Genomic DNA, 26,212 nt, shown 5'->3' on the forward strand with positions numbered 1-26,212 from the left:
AGTTGGTCCCAATCACGAGCCTATCATCAGCCTACTTATGATTATGAGACAAACTTATCGTTTGTCATAATTATCTGATATCCTCCTAATTTCAAATGATGAGGATTCCAGTAACACGTCTTCGAAAAATTCAATAATGCATGTATTTTTTTACTTGCATTGCAGTATAAAGATGCTAGTACCAGCCACTTTCTAACAGTCTTATCTTATGTCCTATTTCACAACACTATGTTGAGAATGACCGGATGTATATTATCAGTATATTAACATAAGCCAAGCATCTGAATTCTAATAAGAAAAAAATGGCTGAAATTGTCTGACAACTAATCCTTCTTCTGCAATCAGCTTCATGTTACAGAACCAGAGCTATCAAATCCTGATCACCAACACACTAGCCTACTTATGTAGGCTGTCTTTCTTCAACTGGCAGGCTGTGTAATGTAATCAGTTCACTCAGACAAATCTCGAATCATCCAAGGGAAGAAAAGTGGTGAAAAAGGGAGGGGGTTGGGGGAGGAGTCTCAGATTGACTTTCACATCCATTCAGCCTTTTCTGCAGCAGCATTGAACTTGCAGAGAGAGGGAGAGAAAAAAGGCAGACTGGACAGTTGCAGAAGGAGCTCGGTGCTATTATTGCCGAGGCTGCCATAGCCGTTGCTTTCGGAGTTTACTCCTGGCTTTTATGAAATGTACATCAAACGTGAATGGTTTCCGATTCGTTGAAGAGTACCGGTGAAGAGGAGCAGTAGGGGATCAGTATGCACTTTAGGTTCGACGTCGCCTAGAACGCAGCGCAACAACATCTCTGCGCAGAGCCTTTGTGCGTTTAATCACTGAAGTTGTGTCATGCGAGCGATGATTCGCATCTGATTGTTGCTGAACTATCTGGAGAGGACAGGCAAACGCTGCATTGTGGCAACCGAGACGCTTATTCCTGCCCGAGGATTGCACAATCCGTTCTCCCCAAAATGTCATCTCATGCCAAAGTCAAGAAGGACAAAGAGATTATTGCCGAATATGAGACCCAAGTGAAAGGTTGGTAACATGCAGGCCTGATCGTATTGTTATTCTGGGTGGCAAGGCACTATTGCGTAACTTTACCACAAGCTGAAGGCTATGGCTTTCAGGGTGCTGTGCTATGGGGCGGGACAGACTGCATAGTTGTAGAAGCTTTTGAACATATCTCTTTGGAAAATGGCTCATACATTCACTTCATGCTAAGACTTTTACGCCACATAAGTCCACTAAGACAATAATGAAGACGTAACGTCGCTGATTCCGGTTTGTGAAGATGATTGTGCTTATTAACATGCCAAGCCCTGCATGTGGGGCCATGCAAGCTATGGGAGCGTGATGGTTTCAAAGTGCAGCTGGTATTTATGTGAGAATGATGCTGCACACCCAACAAGGGAATGCACCAATTCACCTTGGACAATCTTAACAATAGACTGGAGGTCATGCACCTCAGGTAGTCATGCAGAATACTTGAGAGACAGCTGAGTACAATTTTTTACAACTTCATCCTAGAAATGTAGGTTGAAATTTAGGCCTACATGACAATGTGGAAACCTATGTCATTTTGAAAGACAGTATGGTGAGAAATGGGTATTTCCCTGACGCTCCGGGACAATGTTTAGCCTATGTAGCTATAGCATCATAAGAGAAAGGGAATAATTGAGAAGATCACACAGCAAACAGTTCAGAAAGTCAATAAATAATATATGCTTTCTGTATGAATTATGTACCATGAAAGGATTTTACAGTCTGCTGTTAAATATGTGACTGGATGAGGCTCCCAGATAGAGAAAAGAGTCTGGAACAGTGCTGTATTGGAACAGACAGTGCATGATGTGCATATAGGTGGGTTGTCCCCTCAGCCATTTTTTGGGACATCAGGCAGTGTGAACTTAAACACTTTTTTTTGTATCACCCTCTCACAGTTGTGGTTCTGCTCACTGTTGTGCATCATTTTATTCTTTTGAATAAGTTACAATTTTAAACAAGGATAACACTGCTATTCATAGTAATACTAGTGTTTAACGAATGGTAATAACTTTTGTCTATGATAAAGCTAATTACATCTGTATTAAACAGACTTAGCCCGCTCAGATTATACTTATACAGTAGAACAGGGTGCAGTAAGTCTGCTCAGACCCTTTAGTTCAAAATCACCCAACAGGATTGCAGTACTCTGAAACACTTAAAACAACAAAGTTGACTTTGGCAGAGAAAACACCAATTGAAACTTCCACTGTGAACTCATGGAGTGTGTTGGGGCCTAATAATTCAAATAGCAGAGGGCCCCAACTTCTTCAGTCTGAGACCCAAAAGAGATATTTTGTGTTGCCCTGGGACCAAAACCTACAAAAAAAAAATCATGAATTGCCATTAAACCTACATTGATAAAATAGAGAAGTGACTAAGCAGCTTCTTGTTTACATTCAATATAGAGGCCACCAAACGCCACTGAGGAGCAGCAACCCGTTGATGCCGCTGTTGCTTCTACGTCACCCGGATCGTTGGTCTGATTGGTTGAAGAACTATCCAATTGCACTCAGTCATTTGAACTATGCCCATTGGTCACGCCTCATGTACAGAGAAATGCGGAGCAGACTCCCCATACCGATGCTCAATCTCAAATCTATTGAGCTTAGCTTGGTCTGTCGATAGCCAGGCTAATGCAATGCACCTCTCCACATAAAACACATTAAAGCCATTCCTCTGCATTTTAGAATGACTATGGTGAAGCCAACGCTTATAGAGTCATACTTGTATTTTCATTTTGATATCATGCATGCGATTGAGAGTGAGGGAATTACAGAAGTCACACTCAACGTTACCTCAGCCGGAGAGCTTTAACACATTTTCTTCTATTTTAATTACAAAAAAAAATTCACATATCCTTGCAATGCACTTTATTCTGATGGGTGGCAATGGGTCTGCAATTCCTATTGGGCTCCCGTCCTAAAAGACTGCTATATAGGATATATCCATCTCAAGGTGTTTGTTATCCTGATACATATTCCAGGTGTGGTCAATACTGTAGTAGAGTTAGCATAGTTTTTTATTATTTTTTTAAAGATTATTTATTAGGCATTTTAGGCCTTTATTTCCACAGATGAAGACAATGAAGATGAAAGGGGAGAGAGAGAGAGAGGGGGAATGACATGCAGCAAAGGGACACAGGTTGGAGTCAAACCTGCTGCCGCTGCATCAAGGAGTAAACCTCTATACGTGTGCGCCTGGTCTACCAGCTGAGCTAACCTGGCCACAGAGTTAGCGCAGTTTGTAATAGTTTGCTTCAATGGAAGTTGACAAGCCTGCTTTGCTCTTCCCCTGCAGCTATCTGTATGTCTAAATCCTTTCGCACAACAAAAAAAAACTCAAAACCAACAAGCTAATGTTACACACTAAAATGGCAAGTTTTGATGGAAATTTTAATTATGCAATAGAGCAAGCCTGCTTGGTTCTTACGGCGAATGATTATAAAGAGTTACAAAGAATATGTTTACAACATTTACTATCTAACTGGGAAGTTTAAGGACTGATTGGCAGGGATTTCTAATATGGACAAAGTACACACTGTGACACACTGGCAAGAGCAATTTACGTTTTACCATTCATGCAGCTAATTAAATATTGCCCGTGTATTCTGTGAACTTCATTTAATAGTTTTTGTGGCATTTTCTTTTGCAGGGTGCACATTTTCCACCAAAACAAGTTCCTTGAGTCTTTTGCAAAGCCACCTTTGCTGCATCTTGGTTTTGAACGACATGCAAACAATTCAGATTAGTTTTTTCTCTTTCTATTCTAGAATGTATTGTGGAGAAGCCAGACCTTACTCCACAGTGCTGTAAAGATAGGTCTGGCAATGCAAGACTAAGATATTGAATCCATGCCATGTGGACATGTAGCTCATGTGCTAAAATTAAAATGTAAATGATGCAGACTCTAATAGGGGGACACTGTATTTATGTTTAACCTTACTGTACAACTCTACAATTTTAGTTTAATTCAAGCAAAGTAGGGCGAAACAGATAGCTGTCTTATTTCTTGGCCGGTGCAGTGACTTATGGTCTGGCTATCACCAGACCACTCCAAGCTTAATAGATTTGAGATTGAGAATTGGTCTGGGGAGTCTGCTCTGTATTTCCTTTGCACAAGACGCGTGACAAATAGGCATAGTTCAAATAACTCTGTACGCAGTTGGATAGTGCTTCAATCAGTCAACGATCCGGGTGATGTAGAAGCGACAGCGGCATCAACGGGTTTGCTGCGCTTCAGTGGCGTTAAGTGGCCGCCGAATGTACACAAAAAGCTGCTTGGTCACTTCTCCATTGTCATTGTGTTAAACCCGTCAATAACTTGCCAGGTAGATAAGCCAGTTTGTGATTGGTTCCCTTAAAATTGTGAACTGAAGCAGGAGAATAAAAATAGCAGGTTCCCAGACTGAGCTGCAGGGCAAAATCAAATTGTCGGCAGATTGGGCGGGGTTTACCCAGTCGTTACTTTCTGAAGTCAAGAAGAATACCTGTAGTGCAGTACACAGTAAACTAGTTGTTTCCACAAAGATTTATGTGTAGACTGAACAAACAACATATAAAGTGTTAATTAGTGAGTTGTACAGCTGCTGGTCGGCAGATTTTGTTATGTTTGGCTGCTGCATGGTTGTAGCTTCATATTGATCACACAGACATGAGAGTGGTATCATAATCTCATCTAACTCAAGAAAAACATGGAAAAGGCTAGGTCCCAAAATGTTATACTTTTACATGAAGTACTCCATTTATTTTTATTTTCTATTTGGTGGTTATTAACATATTTCTGCCTAAATGCCCTGACCTGGAATTTACTATAACCAAATGAAGATCTTTGTATTCAAATAATAGTACACCTAAAAACACATTAAACAATATAAAAAACAAAACACCATATCTGTTTGAACAGCTTTTTATTATTTTTAATGACGTTAGTATCTCTGTTCATCAAATTAGTTTGCTTGTTTTATAAATCCATGGAAGCACATAGAAATGGGTGAAAAAGTGATGAAGGCAATATTAGTGTTGATGAAAGTCATTAAGTTATCTGTGGAAATATCTGTAAATGTTTCAAGTCAAACTGTCCTTTGACAGACCTAATTAGACCTTACTTCTGTTGCACATAGGGTGGAAACGATCAAACCTTGTCAGTGTGTGTCTGGAATGAAGGATATGATTAGCATTATTTAGACTGAAGTGTTGTTTTCTTTCTCTCTGTCGTTCTCTTTGTCTGTTTAATTGTTTGACTTGTTCACTCTGTCACTCTTCCATTCTCTCTCTCTCTCTCTCTCTCTCTCTCTCTGTCCCCCTCTAGTCTATACACACTAGGGGTGAACAACTAATTGCAATTTTATTCAACTCGCAGAATGGTGCAATATCAAAATTGCTGGGGTGGCATATTTGTTAAAGGCAAATGATCTGTAACACAATAAATAATAAAATAAAAAATGATAATAAAAAAAGTTGTTTCGTTCAGAACATTGAAAAAATCATACTATAATCATTTATATTTTTTAAATTCTATATTTATCAATGAAAATGAGAATAGTGATGCAAAAATGATAAATCCCTTCAATATCTTGAATTATATTGCAATATCAGTCAGAAAAATCATATTTAGATTAGATGTTTTTCTCATATCATGCATACACACAAGGTTTCGGGCTATGAGAGAGTCGTCACAGATCATTCTCTCGTCTCAGTTTCAGGAAAAGCTTTAAGCTGACATCTTAAGCTCATTTGCAAACTGGGCTTAGATCAGTTTGGAGCTGTGGGGGCTTTACTCTGACACTGGTCTCCAATAATGCTGAGTTGCTGACTGCACTGCAGTTCAATCAGGCACTAACCTAATGCACCTTGCACTGTTGTTTTTAACATGCCACTTTTCAGCAAACTGCCAGGTCTCAGTCACATTTGAACTATGATTGTTGGCGAGCAGGTGTGTGTTTTGATCTTTACAGGTCTGGGCCTGTATTTGTGATTATTGTCACATGTCATAGCTGATTCATGATGACTTAGTAGTCACTCAGATATTAATCATGATGTTCATGATCTACGTCATCATTTATTCATTGTCAGAAGGTAAAATTGTGTTTTGCTTGTTTCTAACCACAACATGAGTTAAATTGCAAGTTTGTTTTAAGTGTTTGGATTCAACTAATGTTTTTCCTTCTAAGGAGTGTAGTTGACCAGCTCATAACTAGATCATATATCACAATCCACTCTCTTGCACCCTGCAATTCAAAGTACGTATTACAGCTTCACGCTTCAAAAAGCCTTTTTCTGGGCAAAGAAGAAGACTCCTATTAATGACATTTGGATTTTGAATACATGTGGTCCTCCATGTTTCCTTCTTCAAACTTGCCGGGGCCGGGAAGCAACGATACTCATTGTGACAGTGAAAACATGAAAGGCGGAGCACTATATCCTGTATGCCTAACATATTTCAAGATGACTTCTTGGAATTGATGGTGGTGGTTAATATTCATGACAGTAAAAGTTTGTGAAGGGGAAACACCGATTTTGATAATGAACAACTACACACTTTTCCCACTGCACCTTTAAGCTTGCTGTAGATCCTGAAACCAAAAGAAAATGAGAGGATACCCTTCATCATACATCATACTGTACTTTTAGCTGTAGGCCACATTATCTTTAAAGATATTTGATCTGTTTCGAGCTAAGCCGTTGTAGTCTTATGCACAAATTGTTCTAATAGGATATATTCTAAACAGTTGCTAAGGGAACATGTGGCAACATTGTATAACATTGACTTTACATTGATAGCTTTTCCTCAAACATTTTACGAAGAATTGAAAAAGAAAACATTATTACCAAAAACATTGGTAATATTGGTGACAATCTGACTGTCACAAAGAAGCATTTCACTCCTACTGCTACCATATTCACTGTAGAGATGCATTTCATGAGGAGCATGTAGACGCAACCCTTTTTTCTGTGTATTCATAGTGAAAACATGCTTAGACTGATACTATCTTGAAATGTCATGGGTTGCATTATGACAGTAAAAGAATATCATTTCCAGTGTCTTGGTATCACTATTGCTGTGATGACAGATACCCACAGTTGAGAGAGAGCGAGAGAGAGAGAGAGAGACTGTAAAGGCACACCATAGCCATTACTGCTTTCAGAAGACAAGTGTTCACAGAACACAGCCTTGATCTGTCCCAAATTATGTCAACGTGTCAGTCTGGGTTAAGCCACATGTGACTAACCACGCATGGCTAACTGCAGACACAGCCCGGAGACCGCTGCTGGCCATTGCGATAGCTGTGGTAGGCTAATTTGAGCAGGCTTCTGTGGTGACAAGGACTCCTCACTATGCGATATTTAGTGCTCTCTGTTGCAGCAGTACAGGAGCCCAACTGGCAACCTTGTAAGGAAACAGTGACAAATAGTTTCCCCCCATTTCATTAGATTATCTGTCAGAGATTGGGGCAGCCTCTTCAGATATGTTGTGTTTGAACTCGGTGTGTGGACGTGGTTTGTGTTTTGAATGTGTAGGGGAAAAGAGGAGGTCACGTCTTCATCAACAAGCTGAGGTACTTTTCTTTTCTAAGACACAAGCCTTGAGACATGACTAAACGATATGGGTGATGCTTTTATTATTAAGGAAAAATGTGGAAAGGCTTGATTTTAGTTTTATGTATTCAAAAACTTTAACATGTAACTGCATAACATGATTTATATCATACTGCATCAATATCCCAATGTTCAATCCCAACCAGATTAAGCAGCTAGAGGTATTCATTTCACTTTACTTCCAGACTGCAATTAATTTATGCTCAAAGTGCTTGATAAAGTCACCAGGATGTCAACCATATGGGTAAAATTAATCGACATTACAAACGGGTAAAGTACTATTTTTGACATTTCAAAAGTCTTTGGGTTGTGGAACATTTTATTAATTTTGGCTGCACACTGTTCCCAGGCAGCAGAGAACTTGGTGTAGCATACATCTCTGTATTTCATTTAAAGACATCTGTGCTATTGTTCAATCAATAAAAGATAGAGAAGAAGCTACATTAAGCATTTGAGGCTTACTTGTCTGTATATTATTCACGTGAACTCCTTGCCAGCTTCTTCGTAATTATGCATTACTCTGCAAAGGCTTGAACCATTCATCAACTGTAGCGCAGAATTGCACAATCCTAGTAACAGTTTAAGTTCTATAAATAACATGCTCAGAGGAGAGCAAAGGCTAATATCATGAATGCAAATAAAGCTTATTCTGATTCTATGTATCGCTGATAAAATTATGCAGTTAAATACAATTAGATTTTCTCCCAACATTGTCCACTTTACACTGTCACTTTATGATTTTAGAATGATTAAAGTCACACAGGCCAACAGATTGAGTTGTTTGGTGTTTTTTTTAACATAGGAGTTTGGGCTGTAACGATGCCCAATATAAAATTGAAATTGCAACGCTCAGATCCACAAACCTGTGTTGCGGAGTGAGAAGGCAGAATTGCTACACACTCCATCCAACTCCCAGAGTTATCCTTTCCATCCAGATCCAATGCTACCACATCTTTAAATTACTAATTGTATTAATTGTTTTGGTTCCTTATCCACGTTTTGTCCGTTAAATTTAGATCACTGTAAAGACGGCTAAAAGCGAAGGGGGGGGGCACCGTTAATGCTAACGGAGGTGTAACGTTACGAATGGTTGCTGTTCTGACTCTGGTGCCTGGGTCTGTTTCCCAACGGTTCAGTAAACTGCCTTTGGCGTCCTTAGCAGCGGAGTCAAGTGCTGACCGAGCTGGCTGCCACATGGCTGTGTGCTGACTGTGAATGTGAAACAATTTTGGAAACATTATTTTAAAGTACAAATTAATCTTTGGTGTTGGATCGATCAACATTGAAACCATTCAGTATCAATATATAAGGTATCTATTAACTGTGTCACAAAGTGGGATGTAATCAGTAAAAAAATAATGGTGAATTAGGTTTACTAATTATAACTCTCCATCGGCCCCCCAAAATAATCAAGGTTTGTATCGAATTGTGGGTCAAAGATCATGATGCAAACCAAACTATGGGTTTGGTGTATTGTTACAGCCCTAATAGAAATACATTGTTCTTTCTATATTAAACCTGTTTGCTTCCTTTTTCATCAGCACGGGCTAATTGAGTATTTCATAGCAGAAAAAGTTGCCCTTGTTCATGGCCACTATGCTAAACAGACTGACTGCTGCGACTGTTAGAACAGGGAACTGGCCTGTTCTCATTGAGATGCCTCTAGAGGCATGTAACTAGGCAACTGGGCAACTATGGGGACCATGAGGGGTACATCTGCAAACAGCAAGGGACTACATATTTACTCCGTCTTTCTCGCTCTCGCACTTTCATTCACATTTTTGCTCACACAATCGCAGACGATGGGGGAGGCATTTTTAAGATCCTTTATTGTAGATACAGAAAGAGCATTTAGAAGTGAATAAAGGAGCATTTCTTCTGCTGGACCATCCTTTCCATTGATACATTTCTTACAGAGTTTCTTTCAGTGTGCAGCAATCATGTGCGTGGTTGAAACAGTCTGTCATAATGGAATCTTCAGCCATCTTAATGGTGCTCAACTGTTTCTAGTGTCTGAGTGAAGCTTTGTTTATTCTGTGTGTGTGTGTGTGTGTGTGTGTGTGTGTGTGTGTGTGTGTGTATAAAATCCACAGCTCAAAATGATGTCCTGATGATACAGTATGTTCTTATGGTGTTATTGCTCTGCACATTTCTGTATTCCAAATTGGTGATTGATACAACTTAATTATTCAAGGTTTTGTTTTATACATATGACGAGTTTAGTCTTCTGTAATGCATAGCTGTGAATCAGTTGCTTTCAGAATCCATTTGATTTTTTTATGTACATTGTTGTCAATATCCCAATAGTGTATAAAAATATATCACTCAGCCCTAGGCTCTGATATGATTTACCGTTTTATAATTTGTATATAAACTATTTGTTAATGCCATATCATCCATATTTTGAAAGATACTTTTTCTTTATAAATAGGAGCAAGTTTCCAAGCAGAAAACCAAAGCAGTCTTGTAATCAAAAGCAATTTGGTTTTTTTTCGAGACAAACTCCTCTGAAAGATCGCTCACCACAATGCATTTTGAGAAGCTGACCTATTTTATTTTTTCCGTGCTGTCTGCTGCAATCATCAGACATGCATCTCATATGCATGTGTACTACCCCAGCATTTGGACACCCCCGCACTTCATCCCGCTACATGCACATCTAATAAGCACAGTGGAAAAATGCCCTTTGACATCAAGTTTTATCCAGTTATGATGACTTTGTTAATTTATTAGTGCTTGTGCTTGACTGTATCCTCACATAGTTGGATTTACTATATCTACTGCTAAAATAATGTGGGTTTAATTTTGACCTGCAGCACTGTTTGGCAGGCAAAAGTGAGACCCAGCATGTAATTCAATTTCCCCTGAGAGGCTTTATTTATTCTGAAGTTGGTATCTCCCTTTTTGAAATGCAGAGATCCGTAACCAGCTGGTAGAGCAGTTCCGTTGTCTGGAGCAGCAGTCTGAGTCCCGGCTGCAGCTGCTGCAGGACCTGCAGGAGTTCTTCCGTCGAAAGGCTGAACTCCAGCTGGAGTACTCCAGAGGCCTGGACAAACTGGCCGAGCGCTACTCCGCCAAGATCCGCACCTCGAGAGAGCACCATCACTTCAAGTGAGTCTCACTACTGTCTGTCTGCTAAGCACTGGAATATGTGTATCCAATGTGTTTGACTGATAAACAACTGTTACATATGTAATACTGATCACTGGCACGGCACAGAGAGATGAAGGCATAGGAAGGATAAAAGAAAAATGAGAGGAGGGATAACAACAGAATAAATGACCTGAAATAAAGCCAGGGCCAAGGAAGCTTGTGGCCTAAGGCTGCTGTGTTCCTCTCAACTAGGTCAGACTCTTTATCCACTCCCCCTCCTTCAGCCCCCTGCCTTTTGTATGTGGCTGTCATTTCATTTCCATTATTACACTTCATGCTGGACTGCTACCCAAATACTAATATTTTCTCAATGGACACTGAAAACAAATTAGAGCTTCAGTTAGGAGTCTGAAGAAAGCAACAATGTGGGCTATTTTACTCAGATTTACCTCAAATGTTTGTGTATGGGAGATCTGTGGTCATGAAACAAACAGCATGCAGCACCCTGCAGCATGTTGAGAAATTGCTGCTAAGATGCTCTGACCAGCCTGCAGTTGGCTCTAACTTCTAGATAGTGTTCCAACTGTAAATGCTGCCCATGGCCATGTGGTTCATTTGAATCAGTAGAAGAAACGATTGATCAGAATTTATATAAATACGTCAGAGTTTGTTCAATGACAATTATAAGCCTAAATGGTTGCTCTTCATTTTGGAAATAGACCAATGAAGGCTGCCAAATGTGCTTGAAACCTCCAGAAAAACTAATAAATGGACATTGTTGAGTTAAGATGAATTTGTAAAATGAATCTTCTTGAAGGATCTGCTCTTCTCTAATACCCAGTGTAGTAGTATTGAATTAGCAGTGGCAGAAATAAAACTTACAGTAAAGGTGCTATAATTGACACTTAGTTAGTTGCACTCCCTTTTCATATGACCCGGCTGGGTCAGGCATGCGTAAAAAACACATTGGTTTATTCAGGAGAGTTCTCTCCATCTCTCTTTTAGTCTCTCCGACCAATTGGACATAAAGCGTAATCGTGGCGGAGAGCTCCCGTCAATGGGACGTTGATAAGTGGAGCAATCCCTCAAAGGGAGACCCCTGAAAGAGACTAACATTACATGACTTCTCTCTGCACCCTGCTGTCCCAGATTCTACCCCGTCACATTAAATGGTCATCATTATATCAGTCTGTCAAAGGCTACATTCACACTCGCAGACTACAATGGACCAACAAAGTCTCTATCATTAATAATCCCACGTGGTCGTCTGGCTCTGCTCTCTCTCTCTCTCTCTCTCTCTCTCTCTTTTAATTTTACTTTTTTTTCAACTGCAAAACCTTAGTGCCCTTTTTTTCTCATCTGGGATCTGTTCAGATTTTCATTTCTGATGACGGATCTAATATCTGGCAGGATATTGCCAAGAACATTTTCAAAACTGCCTGTAGACAGATGCAGCAAAAATATGATTATAAGAGAATATGACGCTGTGCACCTGTTTTGAAAAAACAATATTGTATCTCCAACATGATTTACAATAGTTAATACACGTGGTATGTTTTTGTATTGTCAGTACACTGTAGTTCAGCCGCCTGGTGCTACTTCATGATGCAGACCTTTTTGTGAAACAGGTATTGTTGTAGTTATTGTAGGCTGTCTGTAGGCTGTCACCCTGTCACATAGAAAAGCTCCTTCTGTCTTCTTCCATGAGCAGTTTGCATCAACTCTTTTGTGCCCTGAATACTACTATAGTCTTTTTCTTATTCAAGAGCAGCCAGCAGCCAAAGACGTACAGTCTGGTTCTTGGCATCCAATGTACAGGATCAAACACCTGCTTTGCTTGAAACAAGGGCCTATGGGAATAGCGTGTTCATGTTTTTTATCAAAGTGTTAAAGGATGAAGGAAATGGAGATGCTGATGCCCAACGTTCTGGATTAATGTACCTTTAGCATCACAAGTGCAACTCTTTAAACCCGCTATTACTCCTTCTGTAGCTACTGACTGATTGGGGGATATGATAAAAGGTTTTTCTGGTGAAAATCAGCAGCGATGGCTATCAATGTGTGAACTGAATCTCCTTAATTCTATCTACAAAGACAGGCAAAGGGTTACAAATCATTCATCTTATCTTCCCTGTGTCTCCTTCCAACAGCCATTTAAAGAGATCGGATCCCAGCGAAGGTCAACTATCGGCGAAGAGCAAAAGGTTTAACAGAGCTTTTAAGCAGGCTTTGTATAAAAATTAGGATGTAGCATTGTTATGTTGTAGTCACAATTGGTATAGATCAGAAACAAAAACAATTACAAGCTCTCTAAATACAAAAGATGACGACAAACAAAGTCTATGGTGTGAGGATAATTAAACTCACATGCTCTCGAGCAAGGAGACAAGGGCAATCAGCATGCCTTTTGTATGTGTCTTCCTGTACGTGTGTGTGTGTGTGTGTGTGTAGTGACCCCTTGATCTCTAATACGTAAAGCTCCAGAGCTGCAACAAATGGATCGAATGTAAGATCTGTGCGGCCTGTAATACAGTCTTTGTCCTGTTTTATGTTAACGTACAAAAAGCCTGGTTACCAAGTATCCTCATAAGAGTTTAACTAAGCACACAACAATTTATATTGTTAAAACAACAGCCCAATTGTCTTACTTATGGGCAGTATACTATTTGGTCTAAATATTGTGGTTGGATTTAGTGTATGTTGGGCAGCTTTGAAGAAATTGGTAATTGACTCTGACAGACGTTTTCATCCTTGTGAAGTCTTTCCTTGGCTGTTTCAGAAAGGACCAGAATCTTCTGTCCACTGTGAACTGCTGGTATTTGGTCTTGGACCAGACCAGGCGGGAAAGCAGAGACCACGCCACTCTCAGCGACATCTACAACAACAACGTCATTGTCCGTCTGGCACACGTGGGCGAGGATGTCATCAGACTCTTCAAAAAGGTCAGAATCTGAATTAATTGGATGAGGGAATGTAACCCTGACCATTACTAACGCACACAGTCACAGAACGTTTCTGCTCAAATCGCATGACTGATGCCTGCAGCTGGGAACTTTGACGCCACACCAACAAAAACATGTAAAAATATGTTGAATTGTATCAGGACACAGTATATTTCATTCATAATATTTATTCTGAGGACTAAGCTAAAACATTTCTCACTCAGATTAGTTTTATTGTGCCATTGTCTCTTGCTGTGGCCAATTATGTTTGATCAGTCCTTCAATTACACTACACAGTACACTGTTTGCATGCAAGGTTCTCCGAACTACTTTATAGTCTGGTTTTAAATGATGGCCATTAGGTAGACTATTCCCACTTATCACTGAGGTTTTTCCTACCTAAAATTGCACCACTTTAGCCACACAGTGAACCCTGGCTACCATGTGTCTACAGTAAAGCTTAACCTGGTTGGTGAGAGATTCTGTTTCTCTTTTTAATCACCCCCATTCATCATGCACATTGTTATTTTCAAAACCATGATCAGTTTGCTCCCTATATACAGTAGATCACTAACCTTTTCATCATCACTTTTTCCCACTGATTTAATTTCCTTCCATGTTGACGTTATCTAGGACTTATTTAGTAACCTGCTGAGAGAATCAGATGTACCTTATTTCTTTTATTCAAAATCTTAACCTCATGGAATACATTTGTGCATGATACACAAATGACAATTTCAATGAAACAGGGAACAGTTTTGTTGTTGTTGTAAAGATAAAGCATATGTACTGTATGTATTGTATGATACGTGTGAGAGTAGCAGAGTGCCAGTAGTTCAGGGGCGGTGCCTTGGGGATCTCAGATCAGTGTCGTTTGACAGCAGCAGGAGTCTACAGTAATTTAAGTCCTCTAGGGGCCTCTGCGCTGTCAAGATGGGAGCCTTCATGAGACTGTGATGGCTTGCGGCCAGCATAAAGGAGGAATAAGAGTTGCATGCAGAAAAACAGTCTCCCTCTGCAAGAATTTAGCTTGAATTGTGACAAACCTCTTCAAAACTGTTACCCTGTTATGCTGTAGCATCCTGGTTCAGCTGCAGTGCAGTCGCTCTGCTAATGAATGACACATGCGGGGAAGGGAATGAATCAACTCTGCCGTATGTCTGTAGCCAATGTTTGAATGTACTGAATGTGCTGAAAAATTCTTGTCACATGAAAATGCAAGGTTGCTGTTTTGACAAGTGGTCCCTGAGTGGCTGCAAAAAACAGGATTGATTGGGCTAAGCGTTGCTCCATATCCTCTCAACAGGATTTCCAGAGTCACACTCCGCTGGCCCCATTCCTCCTCCTGGGCTATAAGCTCTTTCATGGGACATGTCCAATTCATCATAGGCTCTTACACCCTGTTATTGAGCTGAAACTATGACACAACTCCTTGGGAAATGTTCTGCCGTTACTGCATTGTACTATTTGTGTCTGCATGTGCCCTTTGGGCATTGTATTAGATCTTTTCTGGTGCAGAGTAATGACAGCATTTCAACGCCTGCTGACATCCCTCACACACAAAATATAACTTGCACACAGCCTTCAAGTTTTTCACTGGTGGGGTAGGCAATTGTAATAGAAAACCCATTTTTTAGTTTTAGATGTTTGAATATGTGTCCTTTTTAAATGTGCCAATGAAACAATTACCTTTTTTTTCTCGTTTACAGAGCAAAGACATCGGGGTGCAGATGCATGAGGAGTTAGTGAAAGTCACCAATGAGCTCTACACTGTGAGTTAGACACATATCATTGTCGTTACCTAACCTTTCTTTGTCTACACCGGTTTGCCTATTTTGCCTTCCCTCTATGTTAGCTAGGTTTTGTCAATCCTGAGTTTTTTCCACACCCAAACCTGTAACCGGTGAATAAGCTGCCCTGACACTGCACACGGCAGATATGCCTTATCAGCAGTGCAGTCTCTAACTGGTCATTTCTTCCACCTCCTGAGGTCGTGAAAGGAGAAAATTAGCATTCTTCCTCCCACTGTGAATTTCTACATCAGTTGAAGGGGAGAGCGTTCTTGCCCCTGGCAGTGCTTCAAGCAGACTCAGCAGTCTGTGCTGCAGAAGAGCACACAGCAAACATGAGCTGCTGTAATAGTTTTAGCTAATGTTACATGTAATTGCACATATCCGGATGACTGTTGTCACTCCCACTATTGTTATGTTGTACTGTAAATACATTAGACACCCCCCATGTGGATAAACGTGTACACACACATGGCATTAAACACATAAATGATTTGTGTGGTAGTGAACATAGACAACAACTGTATTTATTGCTGATCCCTCCTCATTTGACTGCCCAAAATGAATGGTGATGTGATGCGATCTGCTGTATTTGGGACAGAGTGCTACAAACACACCAGAGTGCTTCCTTCTGGGTCTTATTACTGCTCAGTGATATCATGGTACTTAGTTATCGAAAATCTGTTAATTCAAAACATGCAGTAATTTCAAAAATAGTAAAAATTAGTACCTACCTTACCTAAATTGGATAGCTAGGGGTAAAGAACGCAATAGGAAGTAAGTAGGTATTTTTAGGCAAGCAGGGGAATTGCAAGTTCTGAAATGAAATGTCCTACATCATATCTAAAATCCAGGCCTTAATTGTCTGTTACCTCATTGCAGTATAGGATACACACTCTTAAAATTAAGTTTAATAGGTCCTAAACTTTTCCATTGCAAATAAGCTGAGTCACACCTTGATTCTCCAATATTAGCATTAGTTTTCATTATGAGATGCATTTTAATTTGTGATACTGTTATAGCAACTATCTTAGGTTTTATAGAATTTACCTTTATTCTGCTTAGCTATTTTATTTAAAATAAAATTCCACTTTTGGCTTTTTATTGCACACTTAATCATCTACATCAATAAAGAGAAGTCTAAGTCTAAGTCTACATTTCATCTAAAATGGCATTGAGTAAATAATGTAAGTGATAAATCAAAGATAATAGGTGCTTTGTATTAAAAACATATTGTAATTAAAAGACTTTGGGCAAAGTTAGGTCTTTTATTTCAGACACATTTATCATGGTGCTGGAAAATTGATTGTGACCATAACTATAAATAATGATTGCCCAAAGGCTAAACAGTTTCCATAATGCTTTTAAATCTACACCAAAGCACTGTCTCATTTGAACTACATATCCGCTACCTGATCTGGTAAACTTGCATAGTGCAGTTATAGCAAAGAGAGGGCCGCATAGGGATTGCAGAAGGGCCGTTCACCCTGTTACGAGTTGATGAACCACTAAAACAATTTTGGAAACATTATTTTAAGGTACAAAGGAAGGGTTAGTGTTGCTTTAAGTAAAATATTTGAAGTTTGGATTTAAGACAGAATGCTGCTTAGTGTTGATATAATCTTTTGCAGAATTTAGCTGTAATGTAATTACTGTAAGTGGGATTATGTAACATGGTTTGTGTTTGTTTACAAAGATAACTTATAAAAGAGATGCGACAAATAATTTTACAGAAAAGTTTTAATGGCAGTGTAATGTCAGTGATTATTGAAGAGTAGTCACTCATTTTAAAAGGATGTTTGGTACAGGTGAATGTGCCGCAAAACGCTAATAGTTGCATGGAAAAAAACCTCCTAGAAATATTCTCACATGTAACACTATACAGCACTTTACTGCTTTACTGATATTGATTTTTTTTTTTTCCTCTTTCTGATTCATGCATTATTAAATGCCCGTCTGCAGCTCCTGAACACAGCATAAGGTATTGCAGTAGTGTGTTAAGATTTGGGCTACATGAAGTTATATAGTTTAAATTACCTTGTATAATTTATTGGTATTAGCAGTTATGAGTTAAATGCAACATTAGGTATTAGGTATTTTCATTTTTTTCAGCCTGCTGGTCTCTGCTATTGATCTGCTGGTGGATGTTTGTGGAAATCAAGTAGTTTCTTGTTTCGCGGGTTGCAGGGAAGGTTGCTAACTGTGACTTTGTAACCTCCTTCTTCCCCTGCTGATCAATCTCGCTATCCTTTGCAAGTCTGCTTCAGTCAGGGTTGCTAGGAAACCAAAAATGTAGTCAGTGATGAAGGAGCAGATGTTGTATGATTGCACTGCTGATGCAGGGTTACTAGTTAAAACAGTTACATGTGGTCTGTTAAATAACACCACAAAACTTGAATCTGTTTATGACCCTTCATGACAAATTCGTCTAAAGCAATCTGAAAAGTGGAAATGTAGATTGTATTTTGAACACTATTATTGAAACCTTTTCACAAATGTTTTTGTTTCCCACCCCTTTGTCAAGAAGTAGTTTAGTTTTATTACAGTAGTCATGACTGCAGTAAAAGAGATGTTCCGTTTACTTTGTGTATACAAATGATGAATACACTTGGCCTTTTGCGCTTTTGACACAATGTTATAAATGCCACTGACCCCTTTGTCTTTTTACATGTAAAGTATCATATTTAGTATTTTTTGATTGTTTAATGCATGTGAATTAATTGTCTTGGTTCTGATAACCAGCTTGCCTAGAATTGACCACTGAGGGAAAAATAAAGTGCTTTGACTTGAACAGGAAAATTCAAAATTTTGCCGACTTTAGGTAATATTCACTTAGAAATCTGCCGCATTACCAGTATTTATATGTGACAAATAACAATATAACATTTTACCATGTGGTTCTGCATACATCTTCTATTTCTCCACATCCATTTCAACAAGTCCTTGTTTGACTATGATGTCCATGGTCCTTAGTAGAGTTTGACAGGTCATGTATGTTGCTACAGGTGATGAAGACTTACCACATGTACCACACGGAGAGTCTCAGTGCTGAGAGCAAGCTGAAGGAGGCAGAGAAACAGGAGGAGAAACACATTGGTAAGGCCAATGACATTGGGTCCAGCCTGCTGCGGTACGGTCATGATGAACGTCCACAACGACGGAGCTCTGTCAAGAAGATGGAGAAAATGAAGGAGAAGGTCTGTTTTGGTTGACTGGTTTCTAAATGATATTGTCTCATTATATCATACATTATACATTATAAATATGTACATTACAGGCATTAAATCCATACTCAAGTGCAATGCATTTGTAATGAACAAAATGGATGTCACCAGTTGCTGTTTGCACAAATGGCAATGGAAAAGACAGAGTATAAAGACAGAGTATAGAAGATTAAATCAGATTGATGTAGTAATGCATTCTTTGAGTACATTAGGAATCTTACATACTGACATTGATGGGACTCCTTCTTCCCCTCCTTCTTCCCCTCTCTCCCTAGAGACAAGCTAAGTACTCTGAAAACAAGTTGAAATGCACAAAGGCCCGGAACGACTATCTTCTCAATCTGGCAGCTACCAATGCCCTGGTGGCCAAATACTACATCCATGATGTCTCAGACATGATAGATGTAAGTAATTACCATTCGAGCCAAAAGTGCAAATGTTGAAATACCTTTTCAAGCTCTAGGCCTTGTATTGGTTTATAATTGCTATGTGTATGTTTTACTTCTTGTCCTCAGTGTTGCGACTTAGGTTTCCATGCAAGCCTGGCACGCACCTTGAGAACCTACCTGTCTGCAGAGTATAGTCTGGAGACTTCTCGCCACGAGGGTCTGGATTTGCTTGAGGGAGCAGTAGATGCCATGGACATTAGAGGAGACAAGCTGAAGTTTATGGACACACACAGCATGATCTTTTGTCCTCCATCGCGTTTTGACTATCAGCCACACATGGGGGATGAGGTGAGTCACTAGAAAATAGTTCTGTAAGAATGGTTTGTTTGTCTATCTAAGCTCCTGATAAAAAAAGTTAATCTTTCCTTCCCTTTCTTTCTAAATCCCAGGTGTGTCAGGTGAGTGCACAGCAGCCTGTCCAGACAGAGCTCTTGATGCGCTACCACCAGCTGCAGTCTCGCCTGGCCACGCTGAGGATAGAAAATGAAGAGGTGAGGGAGTGCACACAAGTCTCAGAAGGCTGAAGCTAGCCAGTGTCAGCATTTCATTTCAAAATGAAGCAAGCTCAATGCAAGTGTCCTATACACAGTAATGTTTTTTTTCTGCTGACTGAGAAGAGGACATACTGTATGGCCGCATGTACTCAGTATACTTATCATATACAGTAATGAGTCATATGTTCTCATTTACAGTAAATGCAGGGTTTCCTCCAGGAAGTTGTTAAGCTGAGGTGTCACTCAGATCTTGATCTATGTCATCCTTTGATCCATTTAGTACAATTGTTCAATAGCCAGACTCATTTTGTCACGTGAAATAACTCCTCTGCCCTTTTTACTCTGAAGGTTGAATTTGTTTTTAAATAAAATGTTTTAATTTTGATGATGTCATGTTATGGCCTTTGTGGCCCAAATCTGCATGAAAACTTTGCAGGCCAGGAAACTTGTGTATGTGTGTACTGCATTTACAGTGTGTTAATTTGTGGCAGGGTGATTGAGATGGGAAATATCTTTAGATGACAACATTGAAAAGAATTATCTTGTGCCCCAGATGCATCTACCAAAGCACACATTTATTCTAATGTGAAAGTTTGATAACGGGTTAAAGCATAAACACCTGGCATGTTGGTAAAAAACATGAAAAGGCGAACCTTGTATGCTGTAGAGTAACATCGAGGTGTCCACATAACGTCTGAGTTGTAGACATTTGAAAAGGCAGAGGCCATTGCATACCAGGTTATTGCAAAATACTGTGGCAGGAAATCAAGGTCTTATCTTTAAAGCTATCAAATCAAGTGAGACCACATGTAGCAGAACAGGAAGATGCTGCTCTATATAGTCTACAACACACTGTTAAAAAGGCTTTGAGACTTTTTACAGACTTTCTGTGATCCAATATGAAACAGTTTTATAGGAACAGTTTAACAATGAAATTCCAGGGGCTGGCAGGCAGGCAGATTTTGGTTACCAGGCTAACTGTTCTACCCCATTTCCAGTATTTATGCTAAGCTAAACTAGCTGGCTGCTGGTGTATAGCTTTATATTTGGCGTAAGAATGGTATACATCTTCTCATTCATCTTTCAGTTGAAGAAAATGAGGGCATTTCCCAAAATCTCCAATTACAAAAACATTTGAAAAGTTGCTTCTCTAATAGGACCCTTTAACTGGCAGATAATCTCACCCCAGTCTAACTAAGTCCACTGTGGCTCACATAGACCTGTTTAAAGGTCACCAGGGTGTGCATGTGAGTCAGTGCATGTCTTTTATGAATATGGATATGCCTTCCTGTCTGCTTCAAATGGAAGGAACGTAGTCAATTTTTCATGTCATGATGCCTGTGATGTTGTTTACGGTGTGTCAGTCAAACCGCTGTGAAAATCTTAAACTGTGCTGGCTTGTTTACACCCCACAGCTAGTTTGTGACATTAAAAAGATGTACTGGAAGTATTTACAACAGTTCTACTTAAAATATCCATTGTCCTTTTAATCTAAATAATTTCATATGGATTTCTTTCTTGTATTTATTTGTAACTAAGTGTATATAGGGATGTTGTTAGAAGTCACAATTGTGTTTGTTTCCTGTGTGTGTCAGGTGAGAAAGACTCTTGACGCGACCATGCAGACCCTTCAGGACATGCTCACAGTGGAGGACTTTGATGTTTCAGAAGCCTTCCAGCACAGCCAATCCACAGAATCGGTCAAATCAGCTTCCTCCGACTCCTACATGAGCAAGGCAAACATTGTTAAGAGACGCGCCAATCAGCAAGAGACTGAGGGCTTCTACTTTACTGTAAGTTCTCAGATGAGAGCACATTGGCACTGCAGCATGGAACACATCCATTATAACTAGAAATAACCATGTCGCTTTTTGTCTTTTAATGTATTTCATCTGCAGAAATACAAGGAATACTTGAATGGCAGCAATCTTATTATCAAACTGCAGGCCAAGCATGACCTTCTGAAACAGACGCTAGGAGAAGGTGAGACATTGTGCTATGCAGTACATTATTGGAATGGAAATTGCTGGTACTAGTTTGTTTCCTCCATGTTTATTGAAATAGAATACAGAATTAGGTTGCACTGAATTTGACATTTCCTCGACAACTTAATCATGTTTGGACATCAAACAAGCTCATGATGAGAAGTATTTGACTTGAAGGCTATGGCATGCCATAGTAACCAGCTGCGACAGCTGCGTATAAAGATCAAAATTAAGGCAGAGTTTGAAGATGGGTGTGGTCAGAGCAAAGGCAACAGAAGTAGTCTGGTAAGAAGAGCAAAGCGACATAATCTTTCAGACTATGTGGATATATATAGCAATTATAGTCAATGATTCAACCTTTGTGGATAAACAGTAATGGGTATGGTGGAATATGATTGACTGAATTGAATACAAAAAATGTGTTGTCATTCCCATGACAGTTTGTCAATTATTAGACCAATAAGAAGGTCACAGGGTAGAGAAGACAGAAAAAAAGCAACCTTGAACTATTAGTACTGTACTTGAAGGGGATTCACATACTCGTCATATTTTATATGTAATTAGCAGGTCAAAAGAGTACATTAAAATGTATGTTTCATTGTGTTTCTACTTCAGACTTGAACAATCTGCTTCAGGGTTAGAATGATGTGTGTTTGACGTAAAGTAGGATTGTGGATCCTTGAACAAACATTCCTGATTGACTGATCAAAGTGAGGCCTTAAGTAGTTTGCATATTGTGTGTGTGTGTGTGTGTGTGTGTGTGTGTGTGTGTGTGTGTGTGTGTGTGTGTGTTTGTGTGTGAGAATGTGGTGCAAATATCATGAAATCATCACACTGTACAAATCAGCTTCCAGAGACCTCCCACTCTTGTTGCCCCTGGATACGTTCTCACTTTGCAGAGCAAGTATACAAGCTATCCCCTTCTGGGGCTCATGTGCTGTTTCTAGGGCAACCGCTGAATGACTGCTGCCTGGCGGTGAGTCAAATACAGCCATGGCACTCACCCCATTGAGCCTGCCTGAATAGATGCTCGTTTTCTCATAACACCCCTTTCCGTCTCCATCTGCCAGCCTTGTATAGTCGGCCAGCACTCAACCGTAAAGCTAACTTCTGTGATTGTAAAACTAGAGTGTACTAATTTTGGCCCTTTCTCTGCTGTTTTTCCTTTTAGGGGAGAGGGCTGAATATGGAACAACAAGGTAAGATGTCCAATGACAAGATGGTGAATAAAGTAGGTGATGGTGTGTAAAGTCCTCCATGTGTCCCTGGTTGTGGCAGGAATGAGATCACTGTTTGGGAATTTGAGTGTAGTCTTAACTTCTGAGTAGTTGAACGAAGGTTTTTTTTCTAATAAGAGAAGGCAGTGCTCTGACTTGTTCTTTCCAGTTTTGATCTATAAAAATATGTTAAGACTAGTAAAGGAAATGCCAGTGAAATGGATGTCATCCTGCTGTTATTCTATCTATAAACAATTCAAAGAGCAGAACATGAGCAAATATTGATATGCCAGGCTAATGACTAATTGAACACAAGAGTTTGGCTTTGACCTATTTTGAACTAAAGTACATTCTGTTAAATGCAATCAAATCTTAATTGAATTTTGTGTGTGATAATAACTTGTAATCATTTTTCAAGACTTTGATCAGGTTTGCTACAGCAGCTCTCTCTACAAGTCAAATTATAGGAAAAGTTTGACATTTGGGGAAACATCACTTTCTTGCCAAGAGTTAGATTAGAAGATCAATACCGCTCTCAGGGTTTTACACTAAATATGAAGCTATAACTAAAATAGCATAGCACAGAGATCAGAAGCAGGGGGAAACAACTAGCCTTTAATACCTAGTAGACATTTTTTTGCCTTTTATGTACGGATGAAACAACCGATTCAGAATAACTGCTTCCCCCTGTTTCCAGTCTTTGTGCTAAGTGGTATCGATTTTCTCATCTCATTTAAATATTGTGTTTATGAGGTGCAAATTACTGTGTGACAGCCACTGCAACAAATCATTTTAGAAAAAGATGACTGCACTTTGATGTGTAAAATTGCATTATATTAATAATTGCTTTATTATTTATATTTACCCTGTACCAACCGGACACCCCCCACCATCTCCCCAGGCCCCCCACTCTTCCCCCTAAACCCCAGAGAATGCGGAAGGCTAGACCTCGCTCCATTTTTAACCGTAAGCTGTTTAACGGCAATATGGAGGCCTTCATTCAGGTATTAGCCCATCTGTGCTCTTTGTCTCTCCATGAGCTCAGCTGTCTCGCTAGCGGTCCTTGGGGGTTTTCTTGCCTTTGACCACTTTTACCCAAATGTTGGCTCACTCATGCACTTTCCTCTTGCTGATTACCTTGTGTTGACAGTCTTGTAATTTCGGACAGACAAAGTGAGATGAAAACCTATCAAACAAATTCTGGAGATGGTTTGATTTCATAGGCACTGCAGCGGTGCCGGGCCTTCTCTTAACATCCTTTCTGCTGTGATGCCCAGACTCGAGACACTGAATTAATTTGGCTTTATGTATGTCAGTTGGCCAGGCACCAGCAATGTCAGGCTATGCAAATAAACACATGGTCACATCCACTGTAAAGCTCAATTGAACAGACGCAGGCAGACAGAGTGTGCATCAACAACATTGAAACAGTGCAGCTGAAACGATCAGTCAGTCAATTGGCAGGAAAAAAAAGCGATTAAAATCATATTTCAAGCACAAATTCCAAACATTCTCATTCCATGTTCCTACGGTGTGAAGATTTTCGACTTTTATCCATACAAAAATGTACTGAATATCTTCAGCTTTTAGAGTGTTGGTTGAAAAAAAAAGTAATTTAATGATGACACTTTTGGTTTTAAGAGATTTTAATGGTCATTTGTCACTTTTAGATTCTGAAATCTTACAGAACAAATTATTCAATCAAAAAATCAATATACTAATAGACAGATTACTGGATAATCAATAATAGGTTAGTTGCAGTGCTTGAAAAATGCCCATCTGTACATATAGCTCTGATCCCCATCCTCTCAGGTAGCACTCTCCATTCATCAGACTCCCCTGCCCAGCCATGTCCTCCTGTTTCCCATCCCACAAGGCACTGATGCTTTGGCTATTCTCACAGGAAAGGCCCCCTCTTTTTCTCTCTTTGTATGGTCTGTCAGTCTCACTAACATGTTGTGGTTCTTGTTGCCTCTCTTCCTCTGTCTACGTGCCTTTCTGCTCTCTGCCCAGGGGACGACGGAATGTCCGTGCGAGGAGTCAGGTACTCTGTCTTATAGCAGGGCGGGATAATCGCATAATCGTGTTCAGTATGCTAACCAACATTTCTGTTCCTCTGCCCTTTTGGCAATTCTGTGAAAATTCTGTAGAATGATATAACACATGGTGATGCAAACACTAACACTATTTGTTCTGCTTTAGTTATCATAAAATTAACAATGTTCCCTCAACTCTGTGTAAGTTTAGTTTAGTTTATTGGGATCCCTATTAGCTACAGCAGGGCTGCACCTATTCTTCCTGGGGTTTGTTATTAATTAATTTGAGGGGATGCCTACATGAGCTTCTGATGATATCAACCTGCTGGCATGACTATTTGTCTTCTATTGTTGTCTGGGTATGTGCTTCCAATTTATCATTTAAATGTATCCGGTAGGACTCAGGGCAGCCTATACCAGTGGTGGTTGAGAGCTGCGTTCGATACATCAATCTTTATGGTAGGTTCCTGTTGTATTTATGTTGTCTTTCCACAAAATAACAAAAACCTTTGCTTTTTCATAATCATAATTTAAAAAAATGTACAAGTCTTTGATCTACAAATAGCTCTTTACCACCATAGAAACCATAGAAACGTAATCATTACCTGCACCATAGTTCCTAGTACCAAAAAAACAGTGGCAGTAATTTCTAATAGTCTAGGAACTATTGGGGGAGAGTTAAGAAATAGGAAAACACTGGGTGCCACTGTGTCCTTATGTAGAAATGTTTCAAAAGCTCATCATTGTTTAATCTGTAACAGACATACAGTATTTGCTTAATCTTCATGGTTCTTTTTAGATGCATTTGAAACACAAACAGAAAAAAGCTAAAGGGGACTTTTAGTTATTGTTGTAGTTCCTGTGGCTCAATAGTTCCAGGAAAAATGTGGGTTGAAAAGAGCAAATTTAGTATTTTTTCTCAAAAGAAATCAGTTTTACCATCTTGTTGGTGCAGAATATGGTAATGCTAAGGGATCTCATGAAATCAAGTGCTCATTAATGAATAAATCTTGTTTATGAATATTACAGTGAAGACAGACATGCAATTATCAATTCATCTAGTAATGACTAAAACAAATACTGAATTTACCATTAAAGGACCAGAAAAACAACTAATTAAAAAAAAGAAAGACTTTATTAAACAATTTCCAAGAAATCTTCTTGCGTCTCATGATACCTTCTTTCATTTATGTGTTTCTGCTGCACACTGCTCTGCTCTTTCATATCCAGCCTCACAGCATTTTGCACCATTTCAGTCACACAGTACATCCCCACACTCACATTGTAGCCTAAACTAACATTTGTTGTTGGCTTTTGTCTTTTTTTAAATCATGTCGTTGTG

At 39.4% G+C, this 26,212-nt stretch overlaps 1 protein-coding gene across 2 annotated transcripts in view; it reads left to right on the forward strand.

The window, feature by feature from the left end:
* Window positions 1–553: 553 nt before the first annotated feature.
* LOC117944063 (SLIT-ROBO Rho GTPase-activating protein 3-like) overlaps window positions 554–26,212 on the forward strand; it is a 32,603-nt gene continuing 6,944 nt past the window's right edge. Inside the window, exons 1-13 of one of the 2 annotated variants that reach the window (XM_034870593.1) lie at window positions 554–1,035; window positions 10,556–10,751; window positions 13,513–13,675; window positions 15,385–15,447; window positions 18,471–18,662; window positions 18,965–19,093; window positions 19,205–19,426; window positions 19,528–19,629; window positions 21,228–21,425; window positions 21,531–21,615; window positions 22,789–22,816; window positions 23,736–23,838; window positions 25,269–25,329. In XM_034870593.1, coding sequence (XP_034726484.1) covers window positions 969–1,035; window positions 10,556–10,751; window positions 13,513–13,675; window positions 15,385–15,447; window positions 18,471–18,662; window positions 18,965–19,093; window positions 19,205–19,426; window positions 19,528–19,629; window positions 21,228–21,425; window positions 21,531–21,615; window positions 22,789–22,816; window positions 23,736–23,838; window positions 25,269–25,329 — 1,609 coding nt within the window. In that variant the 5' untranslated portion in view covers window positions 554–968. Of the gene's footprint in view, window positions 1,036–10,555; window positions 10,752–13,512; window positions 13,676–15,384; window positions 15,448–18,470; window positions 18,663–18,964; window positions 19,094–19,204; window positions 19,427–19,527; window positions 19,630–21,227; window positions 21,426–21,530; window positions 21,616–22,788; window positions 22,817–23,735; window positions 23,839–24,847; window positions 24,879–25,268; window positions 25,330–26,212 lie in introns of both variants that reach the window. The other variant, XM_034870594.1, reaches the window with a different exon arrangement.

Source organism: Etheostoma cragini, chromosome 4 (assembly GCF_013103735.1).
Source record: "Etheostoma cragini isolate CJK2018 chromosome 4, CSU_Ecrag_1.0, whole genome shotgun sequence".
In the NCBI taxonomy this organism is placed as follows: domain Eukaryota; kingdom Metazoa; phylum Chordata; class Actinopteri; order Perciformes; family Percidae; genus Etheostoma; species Etheostoma cragini.